This window comes from Thermobia domestica, chromosome 12 (genome assembly GCF_964235325.1).
Source record: "Thermobia domestica chromosome 12, izTheDome1.hap1.1, whole genome shotgun sequence".
In the NCBI taxonomy this organism is placed as follows: Eukaryota; Metazoa; Arthropoda; class Insecta; order Zygentoma; family Lepismatidae; genus Thermobia; species Thermobia domestica.
Window position 1 is genome coordinate 156,086,369 of NC_137465.1, and position 21,919 is coordinate 156,108,287.

Sequence of the window (21,919 nt, forward strand, 5' to 3'; positions counted from 1 at the left end):
TTGCATATTTAAAGCTTACTAACATAAAACCTTTTCAATTATAATCTACTCAAAACAAGATATATATGCAGAAACATCCCGAAACAACATGACTTCTTTTTATTCTTTTTTCTCGAAAGCATGTGTATTGAACCATAGCTGTTTTCGCCTTCAACAGGTTCATTCCTCAAACCATTTTGTTCTACACCGGTAACTCCATTTCACTAGTAGAAGAGTGAAACAGCCTATTGAACAACAGATCGAAGTTCTGTATGTCTCCTAGTTACTAGTTATACTTACTGTTGGAGGAGACTACGATACCAACAGAAGTCTATCAGCAAAATGTTGATGTTTTTAGTTCTCTCTTCCCCTCAGCATTAGTATCCTAGCTTTAAAAGGCAAACTCATCTCTCCTTAGTACAAGTACCATCTACTGAATCGCAGGGTACGAGTGGTCAGGAAGAGTTCAACCCAAATCATGGAAATCCTGGGCACAAGAATGGCTTGCATTTGGGGTCTATCTCCTCGTGCTATTGAAGTTCCCTCAGAGGTATCGTAGACACCACTCGGTATTTCCTCCCGGACCCACTAGAACATGTAAGTAGCATTTGGGGATAAGCTGTAACTATTCCCCGGTAGGGTCGTCCATTCTAAATGGGACATCTGAAGTTAAAGTGTTAAAGCACCACGTATACGTCACATATTATGTATTTTTACGGAATCAATAATACATCTAGGTCGTCGTTGAGAAAATATCAATCTTTCCGCTTGGTGGAGGCGTGTAAGCAGTATGTGACTTCGTTTAGTTACGAAACGTGTACACCATACATTACCAGATTCAATGACTGATGTAGACTGTCTGAATGCAGAAGCTAGTTTGAAATCATCTGAAGCTTCATTCCGGCATAGGTGACAAAGCCTCAACATTACATCTATCTAGTTACGGAGTAAATTACCGGTCCCTATGACTATACGCTATCTCAGACTAGTTGATAGGAAAACAAGAACACTCCCCTACTCTCCACCTCTTTCTCGCCGCAAGAGGGGAAAGTAGGAATACCACCCCTGACAGGGAAGGAAACGTTTGAGACATTCATATCAGTATTGTTTAAAATCTAAATTTTCCACTTCACTACGCGCGCGCTTTCTGTCAATGTGAAGGAGTTTGCTGTTCCTTTTAGCTACTCTTAACCCACCCATGATTCACAACTTCAATTAATATGTTATTTTAAGAAAAGGATATAGCATTGTTTATGTATTTTATAGGACTAATAAATATTGATTTGACCATAACAGTTATTTATAAACCAAATTTATGCTGATTCTTTTATTTGACATATGTTCCCACTGTAAAGAAAGAAACAAAAATAGTTGTATATTCGATTGGACATCGAATACGTGGAATATCGCTGTGAAGATTGTATGAATTTAGCGTGTGTGAACTCTGTAGTGTGTGAAAATACTGTTGTGCTTGTATATAGTAGGGATTGTATTAGTGGATGTATGTGTAATACATACAAAAATATATTTATTTATTTATTTGTAACGTGTTTTTAGTGTGCGTGTTAAGCAAGATTCTAGAATCTCTTCCAGTTCTGTGATAAAACATAAACGCGGAAAAGCTTTGAGAAGTGGTGAGAGGCCTGCGTTTTGAATGTGTTTAATTCTTTGAGAGAACATCATCCTCATTTAAAGGTAGAACAATTGGCCGACATGACTGCAAAACAGACAGGGGTGGGACAAGCAACTGTGTACAGAATCCGACGGGAGGCTAAATTTAATGAAAATAAACTGAAAAGTCAAAAAGACGCGCAAAAGCACTTCCCTACTTGAAAAATACGACGATTTTACGAAGTCGGCTATTCGATCGAAGGTACATCAGTTCTTTTTCCGAAATGAGTTGCCAACGTTAGATAGGCCTACGTTAAATAAAATTGTCAGCAATAAACACCAATGATGACCTTCCATTTTTCTCTCGTGCAACTTTGCACAGACTATTAAAAGTTATTAAATTTAAATACGCGTTGCGCAACAGGAAAGGTTTCATAGTTGATAGGGATGATATTGTGATCTGGAGGAGAAAGTATCTCCGCTATCTTCATGGAAAACTGCAGGCCAGTAGCCAGTCCAAAAATGTAAAGGGGGTCCGGTAGAATTTAGGGGGGATCCAATCACATTATAGTTCATCAACATATTATTGTTCATTTTCAAGTCTACAGTGAAAATTTTAGGGAAGCCAGTAAAAATTTAGGGGGGCCGGCCCCTAGACCCCCTTTGATACGGGCCTGAAAAGGAGTCGACACACTTTTTAGTTTTCTTGTCATATGTTGTTATATTATTGTTGCCATATGTTACGGAGGAATGGGGGCTCAGTGGTACATTATTTACTTCCGGTCCGGTCCTTGGTCATGTAAATTCGTGGCTAATGGCATTGTGTCAGTGAGTTTTCTCGGGGTTCTCCCTTTGCTGCCACTTTCCTCTTCCATCAATACTTCCTTATCATTCATTTTCCATTATCATAGTCTCCTTTAATCTATATGGCATACGTGCGAGACGTTAACTAAATATGTCCATTCATTTTTTTCATGCATATGTTGGTGTATTAACAAAAAAGAAACCTGATAAAATCATCGTGCTGATACAATAAATTGTGTACAAGGTCCAACCCTGCCATCAGTTGTAATGCGCACTCGAGTAGCAGACATAGTCCGCTATTCCAACGCTTCTGCACACCCCCCGCTTTTTAAATTAATGAGCATACTTAAATTGAGTTGACAGTTACTTGTTAACCTGTTTTGGTTACTCTGTTTAATGTGTTAAGAACGAAGAAGTACGTACACGTTTACCTGAGAGTTTCAATCCGTTATTTACACACTGTTTTTTTTTAAGTATCTACATAGCAGCGAATGGGGGCTTGTATTGCTAAAGAGAACAGCAACACAACCCCCGTCTCAAACTGTAGGCAGCTAGCAGGTGGGTGGTGGGGATAGAAGTTCCTATCAACTTGTCTGAGATAGATTTTAGTCTAGGCAGTATGATTACATAAACATGGTCATTTAGGAATCTGAGCTCTGCCCTTTACATGTGTTGAAACATTTCCGGCACTCGGTCCGGAAAATCCTCACTACCTCAATTTTACGTGCCATGAATATGTTGAATATTAGATAATTCTTCCAGGACTACCGGACGTATCAAGCTCTGTTAAGAGGTCAGCGGAAATTCACTTCTCTTGGTACGAGCGTTCGAATTAACCCATATATGGGCAACCCCAACTATCTTAAATTTAAGTAATGATATACTACGCTCTCTTATTTCCCGGTCCCAAGGCACGAGCTACTTGCTTATTTTGGAGGGTAGCAGTTCAAACCAGTTCCTAGCTAACCATCTACCCCAAAATGCCATGTGAAAGCGACACTGTTCTCTCGGATCCAAGTGTCAATGTGCTCTCATAATTGTGCGGAATTTTGATTTAACATAACTTTGCGTATCATTCTCCACAGTGTGACAATTTTATCCAACTTCTTTAGTGTCTACAATTTGTCACCTGTTTAATAATAGCATAGGGATGTGTGTGTAGGCAAATGGAAATATGGCAAAAAAAAAAAAAAAAAAAAAAAAGAAACAGTGTCACATGATAGTCCTACTCGAAACACACATAGCTTGATCTACAACATGCTTGTATACTAAGGATGTGCATTTAATTTCCATATTGGTGTTGTATAAATATAAGGCTCCTACTACCTATTCTTGCGTGTCCACTTCGAAATACTTTCCTGTTACATCTACACATCAATTCCAATATCGGAATTATCGATATAAGTAATTAGAACACTAGCCTTCGAGATCCCTCATTATGTTTTCCTGTATAGTGTGAATCATTTTCTATTTAAGACAAAATTCAGTGTAGAGAATAGGAAATAGTCACATTGAGATAGATTCGGTAAGTAAGAGAGATTGAATTGACGAGAATGTTGATTTTAACCAGGAAGTCGGGTACCATTTTTCAAGTATTTCACATCATTGCCATGGTGCAAACGCTGTTCTAAAACCCACTTGTCCGGCTGTTTACGACAAACTGAATCACGTAAGGTGGAACACATTCGAGATTTTCTATCCATATAGTATTAAAAATAGAATCAAAGTTTTATTTTTACAAGCGCTCACTAATCTGACCTTTATGGTGCAGGGAATATATGTGATTTTCATTGAAATCGCATTGCACTGGTTTCGTGATAGAAACTGTAATCCTATAAGTTATTATCCGTAATTATACTATGACCAGAAATGCCAGACCGATGGCGGACATTCTCTACAATTCCTGCTGATGGCAATACGGTTGTTGTTCTGCTATTGTATAATTCTCGACACGAAGTTTGCCGAAAGATGCCTCATCCAAAGTTTTCACGCAAGATTTGGTGACTTTTACTGATGAAAATGTTTAAGATCTCCGCAATTTAACAGTCAGTCGACGATTGAATCTTACATTTGCACTGACGATGACAATTTTCTCTTCATTTGGACTCACAGACTAGCAACCAATCCTGGGGCTATTTTCCTAGCTTATTGATGCACCTTGCAACATTCCAATCGTCTTTGTAATTGTTACTTGAATTTTAAAACGAAACATATCTCATTATTGCTGGTCCTTTTCGATCACTTATTTTAGAATCTAATACAGACCACACAACACACGGCACACACTGGTGTCACACTCAACATCTTTTCTCAGTTGAGTGATAGAGCTGTGGTGTCATCATGAGATAAAATCTTAATACTGTTTATTTTAGAAGAAAACAATCTTGTAATGAACATCCCTTGTATTCTTTTCCCAAATGCAGTTCAGAAGACAGTGTGCGCTTCTGTGTAACATTTTGATTGTGTTGGGATAAAGTGAAGCGTGCTCACGGTATCAATGTCGTTACACATGGGCCATAACGTTTTACTTTAAGACGTGAAGACGTGTGGGTACGCTTTGCAATTAAAAAATGTCGCGAATTTTTCATTAGTTAGTTTAGTAAGATGTAGATATGCAATTGGATGTAACGACATGAGAAAGGATGATTGAAGATTGGAAGTTATGAGTGCAGTGGCAAAGATTTGTCTTTGCAATAAATGAATAAAATTTCTCGTTTATGCTTAGATCGTAATCATACTCTCTGAATTCCTTTCAAAGAAAAGAATTTGTAAATCTTCCAATTATAAAATTAACGTATAGTTACTTTCAATAATAGTCTGCTCAGCGTACGAAAAATGAAAATCACAACATGAAACTCTCTGAAAAATACTCTATAACAAGTCTACAGAATGTTTAGATTTTCATACCTGAGATATGTGATGAACAGTATTCATAATTAGAAAACATGAAGCTTCTCTACCTCTTCAAACATTTAAGTAGCAGTTACACACACACACACAAACATTATATATATATATATATATATATATATATATATATATATATATATATATATATATATAAGATAGATATAGATGTAGATATAAATATGTATAACTACTATAGATATACAGGGTGAAAGGAAACAGGACCGAAAATCTTCGGGGTGTGATTATAGCTAAAAGCAAGGAAAACAGTTAAAATAAACATAGGTCCAAAACAGTGACTTTTTCAGGCAGCAGCCGTGGAATGTTTCGCCGGCCTCCTTCTAAGTGCAATATCTGCCAATATTGACGTCGGAACAAAAGAATGTGAAGAAAGTCATACCCACCAAAATAATTTTCGGGAGGGATACCATTTTTCTTGCGTTATCGTCGGTTCAACAAACCTCCTCGTTCGTGATGTATTCTGTCGTATACATTGCTTCTTGACGTTGCAGTGGGGAATCCCCTTTGCACGTTCGAATCGATCATTCACACATACGGTAAACATAACCAGGTCATTTTACTTTTGTGGGTATTATTCATTTTCACGTCCCCAACTTCTAAGGGCGCCGATTTGTCTGTAAATTTGGGGAGGTGAGGTAGATTTTAAGACAAAGTGCACTCAAATTATGCCAAATATTGTATATACATAAATTCAATAGGGAGCCCACATGAGCTTTGGGGGGCTCGGGCCCCCGCCCTCCAGAATCGGCGCACTTGCCTACTGCATCTCATTTGGTGAAATCCCTTCTCCCTTTGGGGGGTCCCCTTGTGCAGTTCGCTCCGCTCCTTTCTGTTTGCGCCGTCCTTTTGGTGGGGTATAACTTGCTTGACATTCTTTTGACCCTACATCAATATCTCTATTTGTTCGGTAGATACTGCACTTAGAAGTAGGAGGCCGGCGAAACGAAACACAGCTGCTGCTTGAAAATGTAACCGCGTTGAACCTATGTTTATTTCAACCTTTTTTCCTTGCTTATAGCTGTAGAATTACCTCCCGAAGATTTTCGGTCTTGTTTTCTTCCACCCCATGTATATATACCTGTTATGTTTTGTTTTCGTCTAAATCAGAATGTGAAATATTCTTTTAACTTGTTTCTGGTTTCAGCGTATTATATTATATTCTTATCGTATGATAATCCGGACACCCCTCCTGGAGTTGACGACACATTGACAAATCCAATGCCCAATCCAATGGAATCAATAATGGCCATGTTTCTGATGTCTTTAACTACGTTTAGCGACTATTTTGAAGCTTTCGAAAACACAGACCACGACACCGTTGCCAAGGTAAGAAGTTACGCGATTTTATTTGTTGTGTGATATCTCCCTTGTTTTGTTAATTTCTTGGCTTATGTGTGACAAAATCTTACAAAGTAATTTTTGTTTATGTATAAAGTAAGGTAGATACAGTAAGACTCTAGTAATTATCACCCAATTTATACTAGAAGTCCGCTTCCGGGTCCTTTTTGACTCCAACATAATGTATTTCATGATATTTCTTACACTTTAACTTGTATTAAATATTGATAATTATATGGGTTATGCACATATATGCCTTACTATTATCTAAAATGATTTAATTATCCTGAAATCAGTAAATAAATGAATATCCGAACGTGATTGCTGCTAAGATAAGTGTGGGGTCGAATTTTACAATGTGTGTTACAATATTCAATGCAGACTTCTAATGTTAATGAGGATACGTTAATGTATTTACAAATTAAGTTTATTAGTGTTAGTTCCAGCCACGTAACGTAAAAAAAGAATCAATTTGATCCCTCTTAGCTATTGCGCCACGTAGAGTAATAATCATCCATTTTAAGCATTCGTGCTAGAGGCAGATCGAGAAAAAATACAATATTCCATTGTTTTATAGTGCTCATTAAACATTGAATATTGTAACATTAAGTCCTCGTGGGGTCAAATTCGACTCCACACTTATCTTAACAGCAATTACTTTGGTTATTTATTTATTTCACTGATTTCGAGTTAATTAAACATTTTAAATATTAGTAAGGCATACATGTGTATAACCCATACAATTATCAATTTTTAATACAAGTAAAAGTGTAAGAAATATCATAAAATATATCATGTTGGGGTCAAAAAGACCCGCAAGCGGACTTCTAATGTCAACGGGGTCTACATGTGCAACCGCGCAAAGATAAAAGATAAGTTCCCGAGCTATAGTGCATGTGGAGTAGAAATGAGATATGTAATGAATAGTGCACACACACACACACGCACACACACACACACACACACACACACACACACACATACATACATACATATATATATATAGGGCGTTACAAAAATGTATCACAATGTTTCGGGAACAGATTTCTCACATGAAAATAAGAAAAAAGTTCATACAGATCTGTGTTCAAAATGGACAGTTTCGGACTTTTAGGGTGCTGAAAATGTGAAACAAGTTAACTTTAAAAGTTCGTAGATCTACTACTATGGAACCTATCATAGTCGGATCAAGTTAACAGTGAGGAACTACTATGTGAACTATCCAGATATTCATGTTTATGGAAGCTCCATTACTGGCACACCAATTTTAGAGCGATCACGTACTCCGAAACAGCCTCTCTAGAAATGATTGTGCAAGTACGTAGGTTCTGGAAGATGGATATTTGGATAGTTCACACACTAGTTCATCAGTGATGACCTGACTTGACAACTATCGGTGCTGTAGTAGTGAAACTATGGACCTTTTTAAAGTTCATTTTTCATGTTTAGAGCACTCCATAACTACGAAACGAGAGAGAGAGAGAGAGAGAGAGAGAGAGAGAGAGTATCCTGTATATAGACCATACAGTGTATACTCGTATGTGGTTATTTGGGAAAGTCTTGTATTTAAAAATGGCTAATTCTCGTTCTTGTTGGTTACGAGATATTATGTTGAAGGTATTTGCAATTAAGGAGTTTTGAAGATTAGGTTGTTCGTGAGCAGTTGATGTGTTGCTAGAATATAACGTCTTGATTTACAAGTCTTGTCTCCACATAAGGTAACTTAAACATACTGTAATTTTAAGAAATACACGTAATTAAACAGGATATATCTTTACATTGTCACCCGTTTCAACCAGTGCATTTTTCTAGAAAATGTTGACTTTCGGTTTAGTAGCTACAACTTTAGTACTATTAACCCAAGTATCGTGATTAATACGCCCTTCTCTTGGAAATAAAGCTGGAGTTCAAAGGCAAAATGTTCAAATGTGCTCTAAGTACTAGAGAAGGAAGAATTAATGTAAAATAGAGATATTTTCCTCCAATTTTCAAGTTCCGTTTTGAAAATTTAGCGATCCTTGAAGCAGCTCATACTCGACCCTAATCTACCTTAAAAATTACTCTGTTATATACGTAATGCAGTGACAAGTTTCAATTCAATATTTAGAGTAGTTACTGAGGAAAATATTACTAAATCATTTTGAAAATACCAAATTTCACATGTAAATAGGATAAATCCACGATATGAATTAAAAATTTCTAAACACAGTACTATGCATCCGACTAATATGGTTTATACGATATTTTTTCAACTTTCAAGCGATACCATGCACATGTGTTCACAATGTAGAAACAGTTACCTTTAACTCACTATTATACTCACAAATTTCCTACTTTGACTCAAAAGTAACTACAGATTCAAAATTTTCCGAATGTAAGGAAACGTAATGGGGCTTGAAAATCCCTTTGATTCATTTGTAAGTATATTCCCGCAAATTTTGAAACTGGGGTATTAACAAACAGTACTGATAAGGCCTATAACCTTCCACTATTGCTAAGTAAAGAAGGAAATGTTGCTATTCGCCAACAATAAGCGTGGGTTTCGTTTCAATGCGAGGCTTGAAGTGATGTAAACAACGTATATCTTCGAACAAAAAACACGGAAAATGCTCTTCGTTATTGCGTTATACCCTTTAGACATGAGGCAAAACTACCTTCGAAGGAAGCAAATAGTTTTTATTGAATGGTAATCGATGATACGTGTGCGTGGAATAGCATATATATTGCAGAGGTTTTAAAAGGAAAGATGTATTCTAAAAATCAGGTTGTAGGAAAATGCAATTTGTTCTCCATTAGCAACCGTTTGACCAAGCTGCAAAGAATACCAGTCAGTCTTACTCGCTAATGCTAATGTGAGTTTTCTTGTAACGGAAGAAATCACTAGTTTGCAAGCAAGTCATATCATTAATATGTCTTCTTAACGGCCATCACAGGAATATAAACGGAGACTTCTTTACAGTTTGTGACAAATCTAACAAGTTGTTATTCCATCTCGCAATAAATATTTTTTTCTCTTAGATGAAGTCATTCAAACCGGAAATCAAGTTTTACTTGTATAATTTACAAAAAATCCTACTTCATTTAGCGCTTATAATAAATCATAAATATAAGGAAGTTGTTAAAAACCTTTGTGATATTAAAAGGATTTTGTATTGTGGTCATAAATTGTAAAGCGCTTGTGCTGAACAGAATCAAACAAATCAATATCATTTTTCTTACTAATTTCTCTCGGTACCGGAATAATTGAGTGACATTTTTCAATTATGAAGTAAACACAGTGTTATAAATACAAATTGTACAGAAATTCTTCTCATCCAGATTTTCTTAGACTAACTCAGAAATATAGAGCAAGCTTTCCATCTGTTTACATATCATTATCAAAAAATTCAAACCTTATAAAATGATTTTGTACGCAAGATTTAAAAAAAAGGACAAAATTTATCAAGTGTACTAGTTTCACAAAGGTTTGCACTATCAGCTAGATTAGGTTACACTATCCAAAATTTATTTGTGAAATAATTTTACAATTAGATGTATTTCTCTATGAAAGCTTTACTCTAGTAATAGTTGGTGAGAAATGCAATTGAATTAAAAACCTCAAGGAATATTTTTAAAGTCAGAATTTATACACTTAGTCATTACAATTGAATATGAATATTACTGAATTCAATAATACATTTACTTACAATAGCATATTTACTTACGTAGCACACTTACTTACATTAACGCACTTACTTACTTGTCAAGAGTAGAAATTGAAACGAGGTCCATTTCACCACACCACGACTTCAATTTGCTCTCTATTTCATTTTTATTATTAGAACTCCAATGCAAATGTCTATCTAGATTTCGTCTTTCTTATTTTTCATAAAATTATTACAGTCTGAGGCTTATGAACCTAAACATGCTTTTATGATTCAGATAAGAATAACGAAAAGCAGATAGCACTAGATCTAGACAAATGGAAATAACAACACAAAATATTAAGGTAAATGTAACAGAAAGATTAAATGCAATAGTAAAATTGCGTTGTATATTGAAATGTTCTTTTGGTAGAGTCAATAATGGTCTGGGATTAGATCTTCGCCAATTGTATTACAAAATTAATCCTCTATAAAAACAATTTACAACTTTTCTTGTTAATACAATATATGAGTGTTTTAAAGTGAGTCCTTAGGTCATATAAAATGACTTCAGATGACGATGGCTTAGCCTAAGTTAAATATATCCTTTTAGCTTTAGGAGACGGTTTATAAGCAAATTCCTTAGCTCATGACAGCCTCAAGCAGTATGGTTGTGATTAGGAATCAAATTCGCCTAAGGCTGCCTTTAAGGATTATATAAGGTAGGAACTCCTTTGTCCAATGCGACCTCAGGAACAGGTGCTGTAGGTTAGTTGGTCAGTCGTGAACTGATAGTTTGGTTCTCTCCTAGTCCTTTTTTATGGGTGACATGTGGATGGTTCGTTCGTCTTCAGTCTTCCTTCGGGCCAGCTTGGTGGTTTCCTGTTTCTTCCTTGTATCATCTACTTGTAATCGTGATTATAACCATTAGCACGTGTTTACATTTAAAACATGTGCTCGAAGGAGTAATACACACTGAAAGATGGGGATCCTTACAATATGGAGATTAATTACCCGTTTTGAGAATACATTAGAAACAGTCGGTGACATGATCTTGGAGGAGAGATGGTCTAATGGCTACCAGACTATTATGTGAAGGTTCACCTTCCATGATGCTCTTTGCATCCGTTAATTACAATGAATTCAAGCTCCGCGTGACTCCGAGTCCACATTAATAGTACTACTGTCCTTCAGCACATTGGTGTTGCATAGGGATATAAAACACGAAACTCCAAACAGCATAAAACCCTTCCGCTGTTCTACAGACTAGCGCCAAGGGAGAGCAAAAATAAATAGTTTCAGAATCATCCACTTTCGTTAGTCACCCATTTTCTTTATTGGTTCACAAGAGGAAATGTTATTAACAATTTATGTAATATATATAAAAAACATTAGACTTGCTTCAAATTACATCATTTACTAACTCTTTACATTACACGTTCATTCTTTAATATTTTCCATAAAGCATGGCATGGACCTAGTAACATTTTTCCATACTACAACATTAATTGTTTTCCTCCTCACAATTTGCTCTTGCTTTCAATTTTTACTATTTACAATTTATTACTTTCGACAATTTTACTGTTTATTACAATCTTAATACACTGTCTTTCAATTTTAAAAATATTCATGCGCCGCTTATGCTTCCTTATTACATTAACAGTGTGATAAACAATTATATTTGAAACAGGTAATTTCGGCCATTTTGGCACGTGCCACTTTAGTACATATACTTACTTCAAACAATTTTTATTGAAAACAAATTTAGTGAAGCAGTCCACAAGGCTCTGAGGCTGGGACTTCCTTTATAAATCTCCCGTAAGGGAGAAAACTGAAACTGAACTGAAACCTACTACTACCTACCTAATTAACCTAAAACCATAAACGTGGGATGTTAAACTAAAAACAGCATAGATACTAAATACTAAGTATTATACCCATGTATTTTGTTAATTTGAAAACATTCTAGACATTTAATAAACATCAAACTTATCCTCGTGTCAATATCTTTAACAGTGCTGCACTATATTTATTTTAAGTTCATGATTAACATAAAAATATTTTTCTATTTTCTTTCAAATGCACTGGAACTTGAATGAATATTTCTTCAGGACTAATTAAATGATTCCTATGGAATTAATATGGCTTAAATTAAAATTGATAACTATCTATTTTAAAAAAATAGAGTAAAAGAGAGAATACAAGAACGTGGACGTTTAAGAGTACTATTGCCTATTTCTAGTAGTTGACAACACTGAGCGCGTTGATCATATCACCAGACAGGAGTCTAGATTATTTTGGAGAGCTACAACATAGGACATCATAATCATTGGTATAATACTTCTTGTGACTAATTTATGCATTACAGGCACGTCAAATACTGGGAAAGGGGTCAATTTTCCCACACGGAGTTGGAGATACATGTAATTTTTTATTACTAGTATAGTAATATACTGATGAAAACGTGAACTGTTGCCCCTCCCCACACACATGCCGAAGCAAAATATGCACTGATCTAATTGAACCATTAACACAACGTACCTCATTGCAAATACGTGATACTGAAGGCCATGAAGAGAAATTCTTATTATATATTGTGTACGAATGACTGTACTAGAGACACTTGTAAACTATTTTTCAGTATTGGGAAAATCGTCTGATATTGTAGAGGAAGAGCAGGGGTTCAGATGCTTGTTTTGGCAAGAGTAGGTTTCCATACTGCTGTTGGGAAGGTAACGCTTGGGTACATATCGCTATTGAAAGGGACCATATGCTCTTAATCAATCGATCCTGGACTGCCGATGTATAAAGGTAACTAAGAAAGTTGAGGCGTAACATTTTACATTAATTAGAATTCTGGCTGTGTACGTCAAACTTGAAAAGCGCTATTTTCCCTTAAAATCCTGGCTAGTGTTGCCAGCCTGAAACGAAACATCCTAGGCTACGGGAAGCCAGCAAAAAAAAAAAAAAAAAAAAAAAAACTATTTATCTTAAGACGTATCCGTAGCCGACGTTAAGGGAAAGGAAAAGGAAAGAAAAAAAATTCGGTCGCCGATATTATTCCTTTCTTACGCTATAATTATAGACCAGTAAACACAACGCTACTTAACTCCAGATTCTTGTACACTAATGGCATCGTCGATGTTGCGGAAGAAGAGATGGAGAAAAAAGAAAAAAAATCATTCAGGACAACACCATATATCTTGCAACTCTGTTTATTTAACTCTCCTGTAATAACGTATAATACTAGACTCTCATTAACATTTATGATCATGGATAGCTAGATTCAAATAAAAAAAAATTATATGTATTCCGTTTAAAATTCTCAAACCTTTAATGCCAACACAACTCAAAGATGAGTAACAGTAGAAGTTAAACAGTACTGTAATAACAGTGAAAGAGTTGTTTACAATTTAACTAAACATTAGCACAAAATCCTCGGTAGGCTACTTCACCAAAAAAAAGGAAATTTACCAATTACATTACTGCTCGTAAATATCTCATTGCAGAGAGAGAGTAGACCTACGGCTGTGTCGATTGACCTTCCCCCTTTAAGTACATAACATCTCCACTTTGTCCGCATCCAACTGTTAAGAGGGCATTTCCCTCAACATAATTTACAATTAACAGCGGCGGTAATAACAATACACACTGTAGAACATTACGGGGAATACAAGACCAGCCAGTGAAATTAGACTCAACTCCTGACACTTTCGCATTGAAGTACGAGCGGTATCGTACACACACCGTCTTAGCGCGCCTCACTGAACTAGTGAGCAACATTATAGCTAAAACATGACATGAAGACAACTCGAGGATTTAACACAAATTTTGTGGTGTGGCGACTTAATACTTGGATTGTAAACTATATATATATATATATATATATATATATATATATATATATATATATATATATATATATGTAGATATTAATAAACAATACGGAATACCCGCTACTGGACAGACATAAACTAGCCGCCATCACTAATCAATCTTTACTTTATCAAACGGAGCATTTAAGAAAATAGACAATACGGAATGCCCGCTACTGGACGAACATGAGCTAGATGGTAGCGAGTAATACGTTGTACATCTAAACAACTCTAGGAAATGATTTTATTCAAAGCAGAAAGAAACGGTGTTGATATCAGACTACCCCGCCGGCGTATGATTCGACTTACTGGATAGAGACTCACTTTCGTTTACTCGGACATGTTACTGACGAGACTCATTTTAGACAATATTATAGACATTGTGAATTGACGCAGATAATATATAAATACACTGAAAACCAAGAATTATTGAATGTATATTGTTGTTTACTTATAAACGATCTGTATCAGTAGAATGAACACATGAAGATATTATTTTGACATTAGATATTGTGATCGGAAACGATGTGGACGGATTATAAACGGTGAACAAATTTCTTTCACAACTTCCTGGACGATATCAGTTTCTTCACGAGACGGAATAAAAATAGTAGACATAATTACCTGGGTAACAGTGACCAAAGCTCACCAAACCTTACTCTCACTTCACGAGTAGGAACACTGCAGAAACATTGTGAAACAATGTCCCAGGGTGACAACCGGTCCTGACGACTTCGCCAACATCTCACCATACAGCAATCATAACCATAACTTCGGCACAGGTTGACCAAAGGGTGACATCTCCTTAGTTGATGCCAAGTAAGCATATTTCACCACTACTTTCACCAGGTAGACAGAAGTTCGCTGCAAAGCTGCCACAACACTGTTGGTGAGTGAATAGGCGACGAATCACTCAAGAAACTTCAACAAATTTGGAGGAGGACCGTTTATCCATCGGCAATCCAGGAACGTTTAAATTCCACAGAAGCAGGTATGACCAATAACCAGTAACATAGGATGGAGTCCCTTATTAAGGAATCTGATAACAATGAATCACCACGTCAAGAAGACGAGGAATCACTACTTCAAGAGGATGAAGCCATACGCAATCGAATGCGGTTTGGAGACAATAGAGAAAGGCTATTAAACTTCAGATCTCATCACAGCAGTGATTAACGAGTATTGCGCCAATCCCAGTAATACGTCAGACGCACACACACTGAGCAAGTTTTAGATGAATCCCTTATAATTTACTATATATTCATTCCTCCAACATAATGTTCAACCATAGCAATGCTTAAGAGGGCACTGACAATAAAAAGTACGATCGTTAACTGCATAATTTGCAGGAAAATTTATGTCCAAGGACATGGACAAATTATGCTTCTCACTACGCTTCCGCCATGTTCGCTACAAGAAGCTAAGTCAAAAAGGGGGGCTCCGCAGCCCGCTCGTTTCCTGATTGGTCATTCCATACTACGCATCAGAGCGTAGAACGGAAACGACAACTTTAATAATAAAATATATATGACTGAGTGGAAATAAAAATTATATAAATAAACGTTTATATACTCACGTTTATAATTAATCTCTCTGTTTAAACGAAACACAAAATTCAAATTATTTTAAACAGTCAGAGCTATTCTCAAAGGCCGCTCAACGCAAAACAAAGACATATAAAGAAAAGTAGCACACTATAGCTACGCACACTGGCCCAATTGTCGACCATCTTGAATATTTCATGAGAGTCGAGAATTGAGAAATATAAAAGAAATAACATTAAGTAAGAGCTGATTAAACATTTCCACAAATAATCTCTTTGAGAAAATGTAACGCTCAAAGAGGAACGTTACAAAGTTCTGTCGCTTTTTATGGAGGTCTGTGTTCAATTGGCCCTCATAACCGTGAATTAAATGCAAGTGGAGATAAAACGAGGGTGCGAGGGTCCGTTGTTGGTGTGGGTACATTCAACATACTAGCTAGTTGTGGCAGTTCACTTACACCGTAAACTTGCGTAAGCACTCAGTGAACATGGGACCTCCACAGAGCGTCATAAGGGTGTGTATGCCGTAGAGTTTAAACTGAGGTGAAACACTGCAGTAGGGCGGAAGGTATACTATACCTTTAGGGAAGATGTCGTGTTTACGCGGACAGTGCAGCAGTAGTTTAACAACTTTAAGGATGGTTATGAAACACTCGAAGACGCACCACGTGCCGAAAGATCAACACATGTTCAGAATAAAAATCGTTAGGTAGCAATTGAGGCGAACAACGGCCAGACATTTGAGAAGCTGGGACTAAAATTCAGTGTGAGTGGAGAAACCATTCGACAGAACCTCCATCAACTTGGGAAGCACTATAAATTGGATTGATGGGTCCCACATGATTTTACACCGGGCCAGAATGCAACGCGAGCATATACCTGTGCTCCTTTGCTGTCTCGTCTGGGGAAGGAGCCATTTCTGGAGAGGGTATTAAAATGTGATGAGAAGTTGGTCCTGTACGAAGCTGCACGGCGACGTCATGGTTAGTTAGCATCCCATGAATCGGTTCGAGAAGAGCAGAAACAAGCCCTGTTCTTAGGTGACATATCGATATTCGAAGATGGTGGACGAAAAACCGACAGAACGTTCTTGGTTACCATTATACATATAAGAATTGTTTAATGTTTCTGACTCCATTAAATTCCAATTCCTTTTATGAAACTTTCAATAAATACCATAAACCTACTGGCGTAGGATGCCGTGTAAGGCTTCATCTAAATTAACGAAACCGTCAATATCTGGAGGATAAAGGGGCATCAGAAATTTTTACTAGACCACTATATAAGAACAGAAAGAACAAATGAAAATTTTTTGATAGAGCTCAACAACAGACACACGAAACACGTCAAATGAATATTATCAACACACATAAAGATGTTCTTTGAGATTTCCATCTCCTTCCACTTCAAAAGAGCAACAAGTGAGAGAACGTAGTAAAACTTTCTGTGCTGATTGAAGCCAATTCTTCGACGACGACTGGGTCCAAAGTGGCGTTTATCAAGAATAGTGGCATAAGCATGTGAGGATTACAATAAGTGAATTTAGGCGTTATGCATATCACGCTAGTTAATGCGTATTCTTATCTGATCTTTTTACCACTGTTAGGCGGCTAGGTATCCCAGAGGAAACATTTGAACTACTTGTATATATATATATATATATATATATATATATATATATATATATATATATATATTAATATGTGTGTGTGTTTCTATTACGTGCACTTCTGTGGTTTGAAGTTAGTATTCAAGCAAAAGGACTAAATAATATCATATTTCGTATATTATTTATCTTCCAAATAATAAAATAATGTGTCTCGCAGAAATCGTAGAAAATTAGGTGCATTTTCCTAATACCATTTAAAGAAATGGAAAAATAAGAGACATTTAAATAGATTGACTAAGGAATCAGTAAATCCAAATTATTAAAATTCCAGTCTGTTTCAAAGACTAATGGAAGTAATTTCCCCTTTGTAAATAAGCTAAGATCATAATTTGAGTAGGTAGTCAACATCGTTGATAGTTGCATATTAGGTAACACAAATACACACTCAATGTTGTAAAACAAATCGAAAGTCCTTTTCCGAAATATTTAGTTACAAATTCAAGGAATACCTTTAAGTTAGGAACAAACTGTAAAATTGATTCTATAATGTATTACAACATAAATACCGTAAAAAAGTCGTTTTTTTGGCATCTGTACATACTCATTCGTAACACAAAAAGATCTTTTCCTCGATATGCATCACTTTCCGTGATTTTATGGTACATTAGTGTATTCCTCTGTTTGTTACAATGCGTATGGACAATATTTTTCATCTTTTCCTCTAGCTGTGTTCCATTCTTTCTTGTCTTTGATATCGAGTGTAAGTGAATAATACAAACACGTCAAAGATATGTAAATCTTCCCATACCACTTTCGATATGAAATTCCCAAGAGCTGGTCTTATTTGCAGTTTAGGATGCAATTATAATACTTATACAAAATTTCCAGGTTACACGTTGTTTCGGAGTTGCTTAATAGTTTAGGAGAACTGGTGAACTCCAAATAAATAAATAAATAAGCCTCCAACCATCATTGGAGTACGTATTTCTCCAACCTCTGTCTCACCTACAGCCTTGGGCGCAGTTGGAACATTTCCACAAAATTACAAAGTTTTATCCGTAGCTGTTTAGAAAATTTGTTGATGAATGAATAAGTGAATATCAGTTTTTATATTTCTACAGTTAAATGAAACGAATAAAATTCAAGATGAACATTCTTCGTTTGCACTTACTTTGCACTCCACCATAGTAAATGTCTCTTCAAAAATCTCACCGTAGCAGAATACTACGTTCGTTTGTCTTGCACGCGCTTTATCTCCGATCACGTTTGCCAGTGGGATACAAACTATATTATTTTGTCCGAGTGTAGGAAAAAATGTAGATTTGAATGAGTTGAACAATGCATTTGGGTCTAGGACTCTAGAAATATAGGTAATTCAATTCAATGTGTTACCCCAATACACCAGATAGGTAAATTTCATTCACGCAGCGAAAGTTCTTTAGTGGGCTGTAACGGGGCGATGTTAAACTAACACAGTAAACTTTTAACCCTGTAACTAATACATGAGTCAGAATGGTAATTTTTTCATTTTAATGCATTTTGTTTAAAATTTCTTATTTTATTAAACGGGTGTATTTTATTGCAACCAAGAGTTTTAATTTCCTTCTACTTTGTATTTACTTTGTTCACAGGGCAAGTATAATTGAAAGGTCACAAATTTATGCAGTGTTTACGTGCAGGGAAGAGAGGCAAATACTGAAAAATATTAATTACCACTTCCTGTCGTCATTAGATTTTTATTTTATTTTCGGTCTCTTTCTTTCTATTTTTAAAATAGAGGGAAAGCATAATGATATCTTGATTTCGTTTGTCAAAACCAATAGAAGTCTTGCGTCGAAGGTATAAGACGAAGAGTATTGAAACATGCAGCATAAAAAGATGTTTCATTTCAGATGTCGTGAGAGTTCTCAGTACACCAGTTAACTGCCAGGACGCTTACGAGAAATTGTGGCTACAAGAGATGACCTATACATTACCTCATTGTTTCATTCAACAGTAATCGCTGTTTACAGATATTTTCGTATGCAACTTCATAAGGGAGCACCACGTGTAAAGATAATAGCTATGTGTTTGGTATTCCAAATTTACAACTGGATATCTCTGTAAGTAGAAATCCATGGAACGCTACTCTGTTCCTGATTAAACTGTTGAGTACGTAAGAAAATCATATGTGTGAAGTTCTAGTAAATCTACTGTTAATAGGGGCAGAAAGTTTATATCACAGTGGACACTGTGAAAAATGCTTTGGAAACTATCATTGCAAGCTGAGCTTGATGACCTGAACAATGAAACAGGAGGTATCTTGGGGTAGAGATGGCCAGGATATGATGCGACGTTTGTGGATGGAATATGCACTATCATGTGAACTTATAACATTTGAAACTGAAAGCTTTCTTCAGTTTTTCTTTCATCGCATATGTTTCAATACTGTACACTTTATATTTTTAACACGATATACGACCAAAATTAGGAAGAACATGTATATTTTGATATCAAGTATATTTTGAATGTGATCGTACAAGCCTCATTCAATTCTGACAAAATTTCAAATGAAGTAGACAATTTCAATAATAATATGAGGTTGAACTTTATGTAAAGGGGGATTGTCCCTATAATAAACATTTATAAAATCAACGTAGACGATCTTTTCCTCTGCAATACAACCACTTATTATTAGTATCACATCAGCTTGATTGCACTTCATTTATTTATAAGAACAAAGAATTCATCTCGAATATTAGCGATTAATATATATTCAAAAATAAATTCTGCTTAATGTACTCTTGATAATCTCACACAGGCAGGAATTGCTGATGGCGAGGAGGAAATAAAGTGCAGAATTAGTATGTCTTATATTTCGTCATAATGGAGACGTAGGGGGCTCTTGAGAAGATTGCATTCCTGCCAAGAAAGGACTCGCAGATGAGAAAAGAAGAAGCTGTTTGTCCTATGTTCACTAGGCTCTTGTAAAAGAGGGAATATACGGTAGACGACGTCACAAAACAGTGAAGAAGAAGACAAAGACAAGGCGTCGTTCTAATTCCGCTTGGATGACATTGAAGACGAATGGCGTAAGAAAGTTCTTCACATACCTACGGTAGATAGTTCTCTTTGTAAGCGAAGCTGCGTTTAAAGGAAAGGGGTTGAACGTCCTTGCACGCTTCCTTTCAAGATGAAAGAAAAATATGCTGCGACGTAAACAAGAGAATTTTATAAAAATACTAGAATTTAGATATATATTTTTTCTGCACCTTTCCTCTTCATTTCCTCTTCCTAAAGAAAGCGAAAAATCTTTTTTAAAAAGTGGAACCAAACCAGTATTTGTTTTCTTCCAAATATATAATCCCTTTTCCAACTTCGTATGATTTTTCTTTTAACTATAAGGCAATATGGGAATAATAGACTATATCGTGCACTAACTTGATCTTCGCTACACTTAGCATAGCAGTAGATCATGACCTCTTTCGTATGAATATGAAATATCTATTCTTCTGTACACACGTTTGGTTCCCAGGGATTTCAGGATTAGTATTCACTGAACATTTTGCTAAAAATACAGTAGGCTCATGACTGTTCGGTTCAATGTGGTGGAAAAGCAAGTCGGATAATAAAATTGCCAGATAGGCCGGAATTTTATAATTTTCATATCCTGCCCCACTCATACCATTAAAAGAATAGACTTTTTTATACAAAACTTGCTTTTACTCATACTTTCTGGTCTCTTAGTATAGACCATGACTTTATAAATATTTGTTATACACTATAATCTGTTTTAAGGTTTCATTACAGGAAATCCTAGACTAGGAAGTCCTTAATACGAGTAAGTGATATGGTTATAGAATAACATCAGTTTTTTTAGGTTTGCTAAAAACAATAAAAGTTTTTTTTTGAATTTTCCGAAAATTATGGATCAGGATTTACATTCGCCCACATCATTCTGTTCAACTCGACAAGATCTATCAATTAATATATATCTCGTCTTTGGTCAGTTTTTCCTTTAAACACTAATGTACAGGGGTTGGACAAAAAAAATCTAAAACGTTTCCAAAGGGGGAAAATCATACCTAGTATGATGTGGGGCCTCCTTTTGCGTCCGAAACAGCTTGGATCCGACGTGGAATGGATATATACAGCTTCTGAATCGTGGTGTGTGGAGTTTTGTACCATTATTACTCCAAAACATGCTTCAGTTCCTTAAGGGATGCTGGTGGAGGGTAATGACACCTAACACGCCTGTCTAACTCCGACCACAATGGCTCAATGATATTCAGATCTGGTGATTGTGGGACCCAGGGGAGTTGTGATAGCTCCTCAAACCATGATTTCACCGTTTTTGCACCGTGACAGAGTGTCAAATCATCTTGCTAGATGCCATCACCATCAGTCATCACCATCACATCAGGGAACAATATTTGGGTCATGGGTAGAACCTGTTCCCCCCAAATGGCCTCATACACCTTAGTATTCATCATTCCATGCAAGGCTATGATGGGACCTGCAGAAAACCACAATATCATTGCCCATACTGTAACAGAACCAACCACCCCCATGCTTTACATTTGGGAGCAGACAGTCTGAATCATAGGCCTGCGACGGTGTTCTCCATATG

General features: G+C 36.1%; 1 protein-coding gene across 1 annotated transcript in view; it reads left to right on the top strand.

The window, feature by feature from the left end:
* Nucleotides 1–21,919, top strand: part of nan (transient receptor potential cation channel subfamily V member nanchung) — a 743,452-nt gene that overhangs the window by 616,369 nt on the left and 105,164 nt on the right. The window contains exon 14 of the mRNA XM_081734312.1: nucleotides 6,467–6,648. Within this exon, the coding sequence (XP_081590438.1) occupies nucleotides 6,467–6,648 (182 nt within the window). The remainder of the gene's footprint in view (nucleotides 1–6,466; nucleotides 6,649–21,919) is intronic.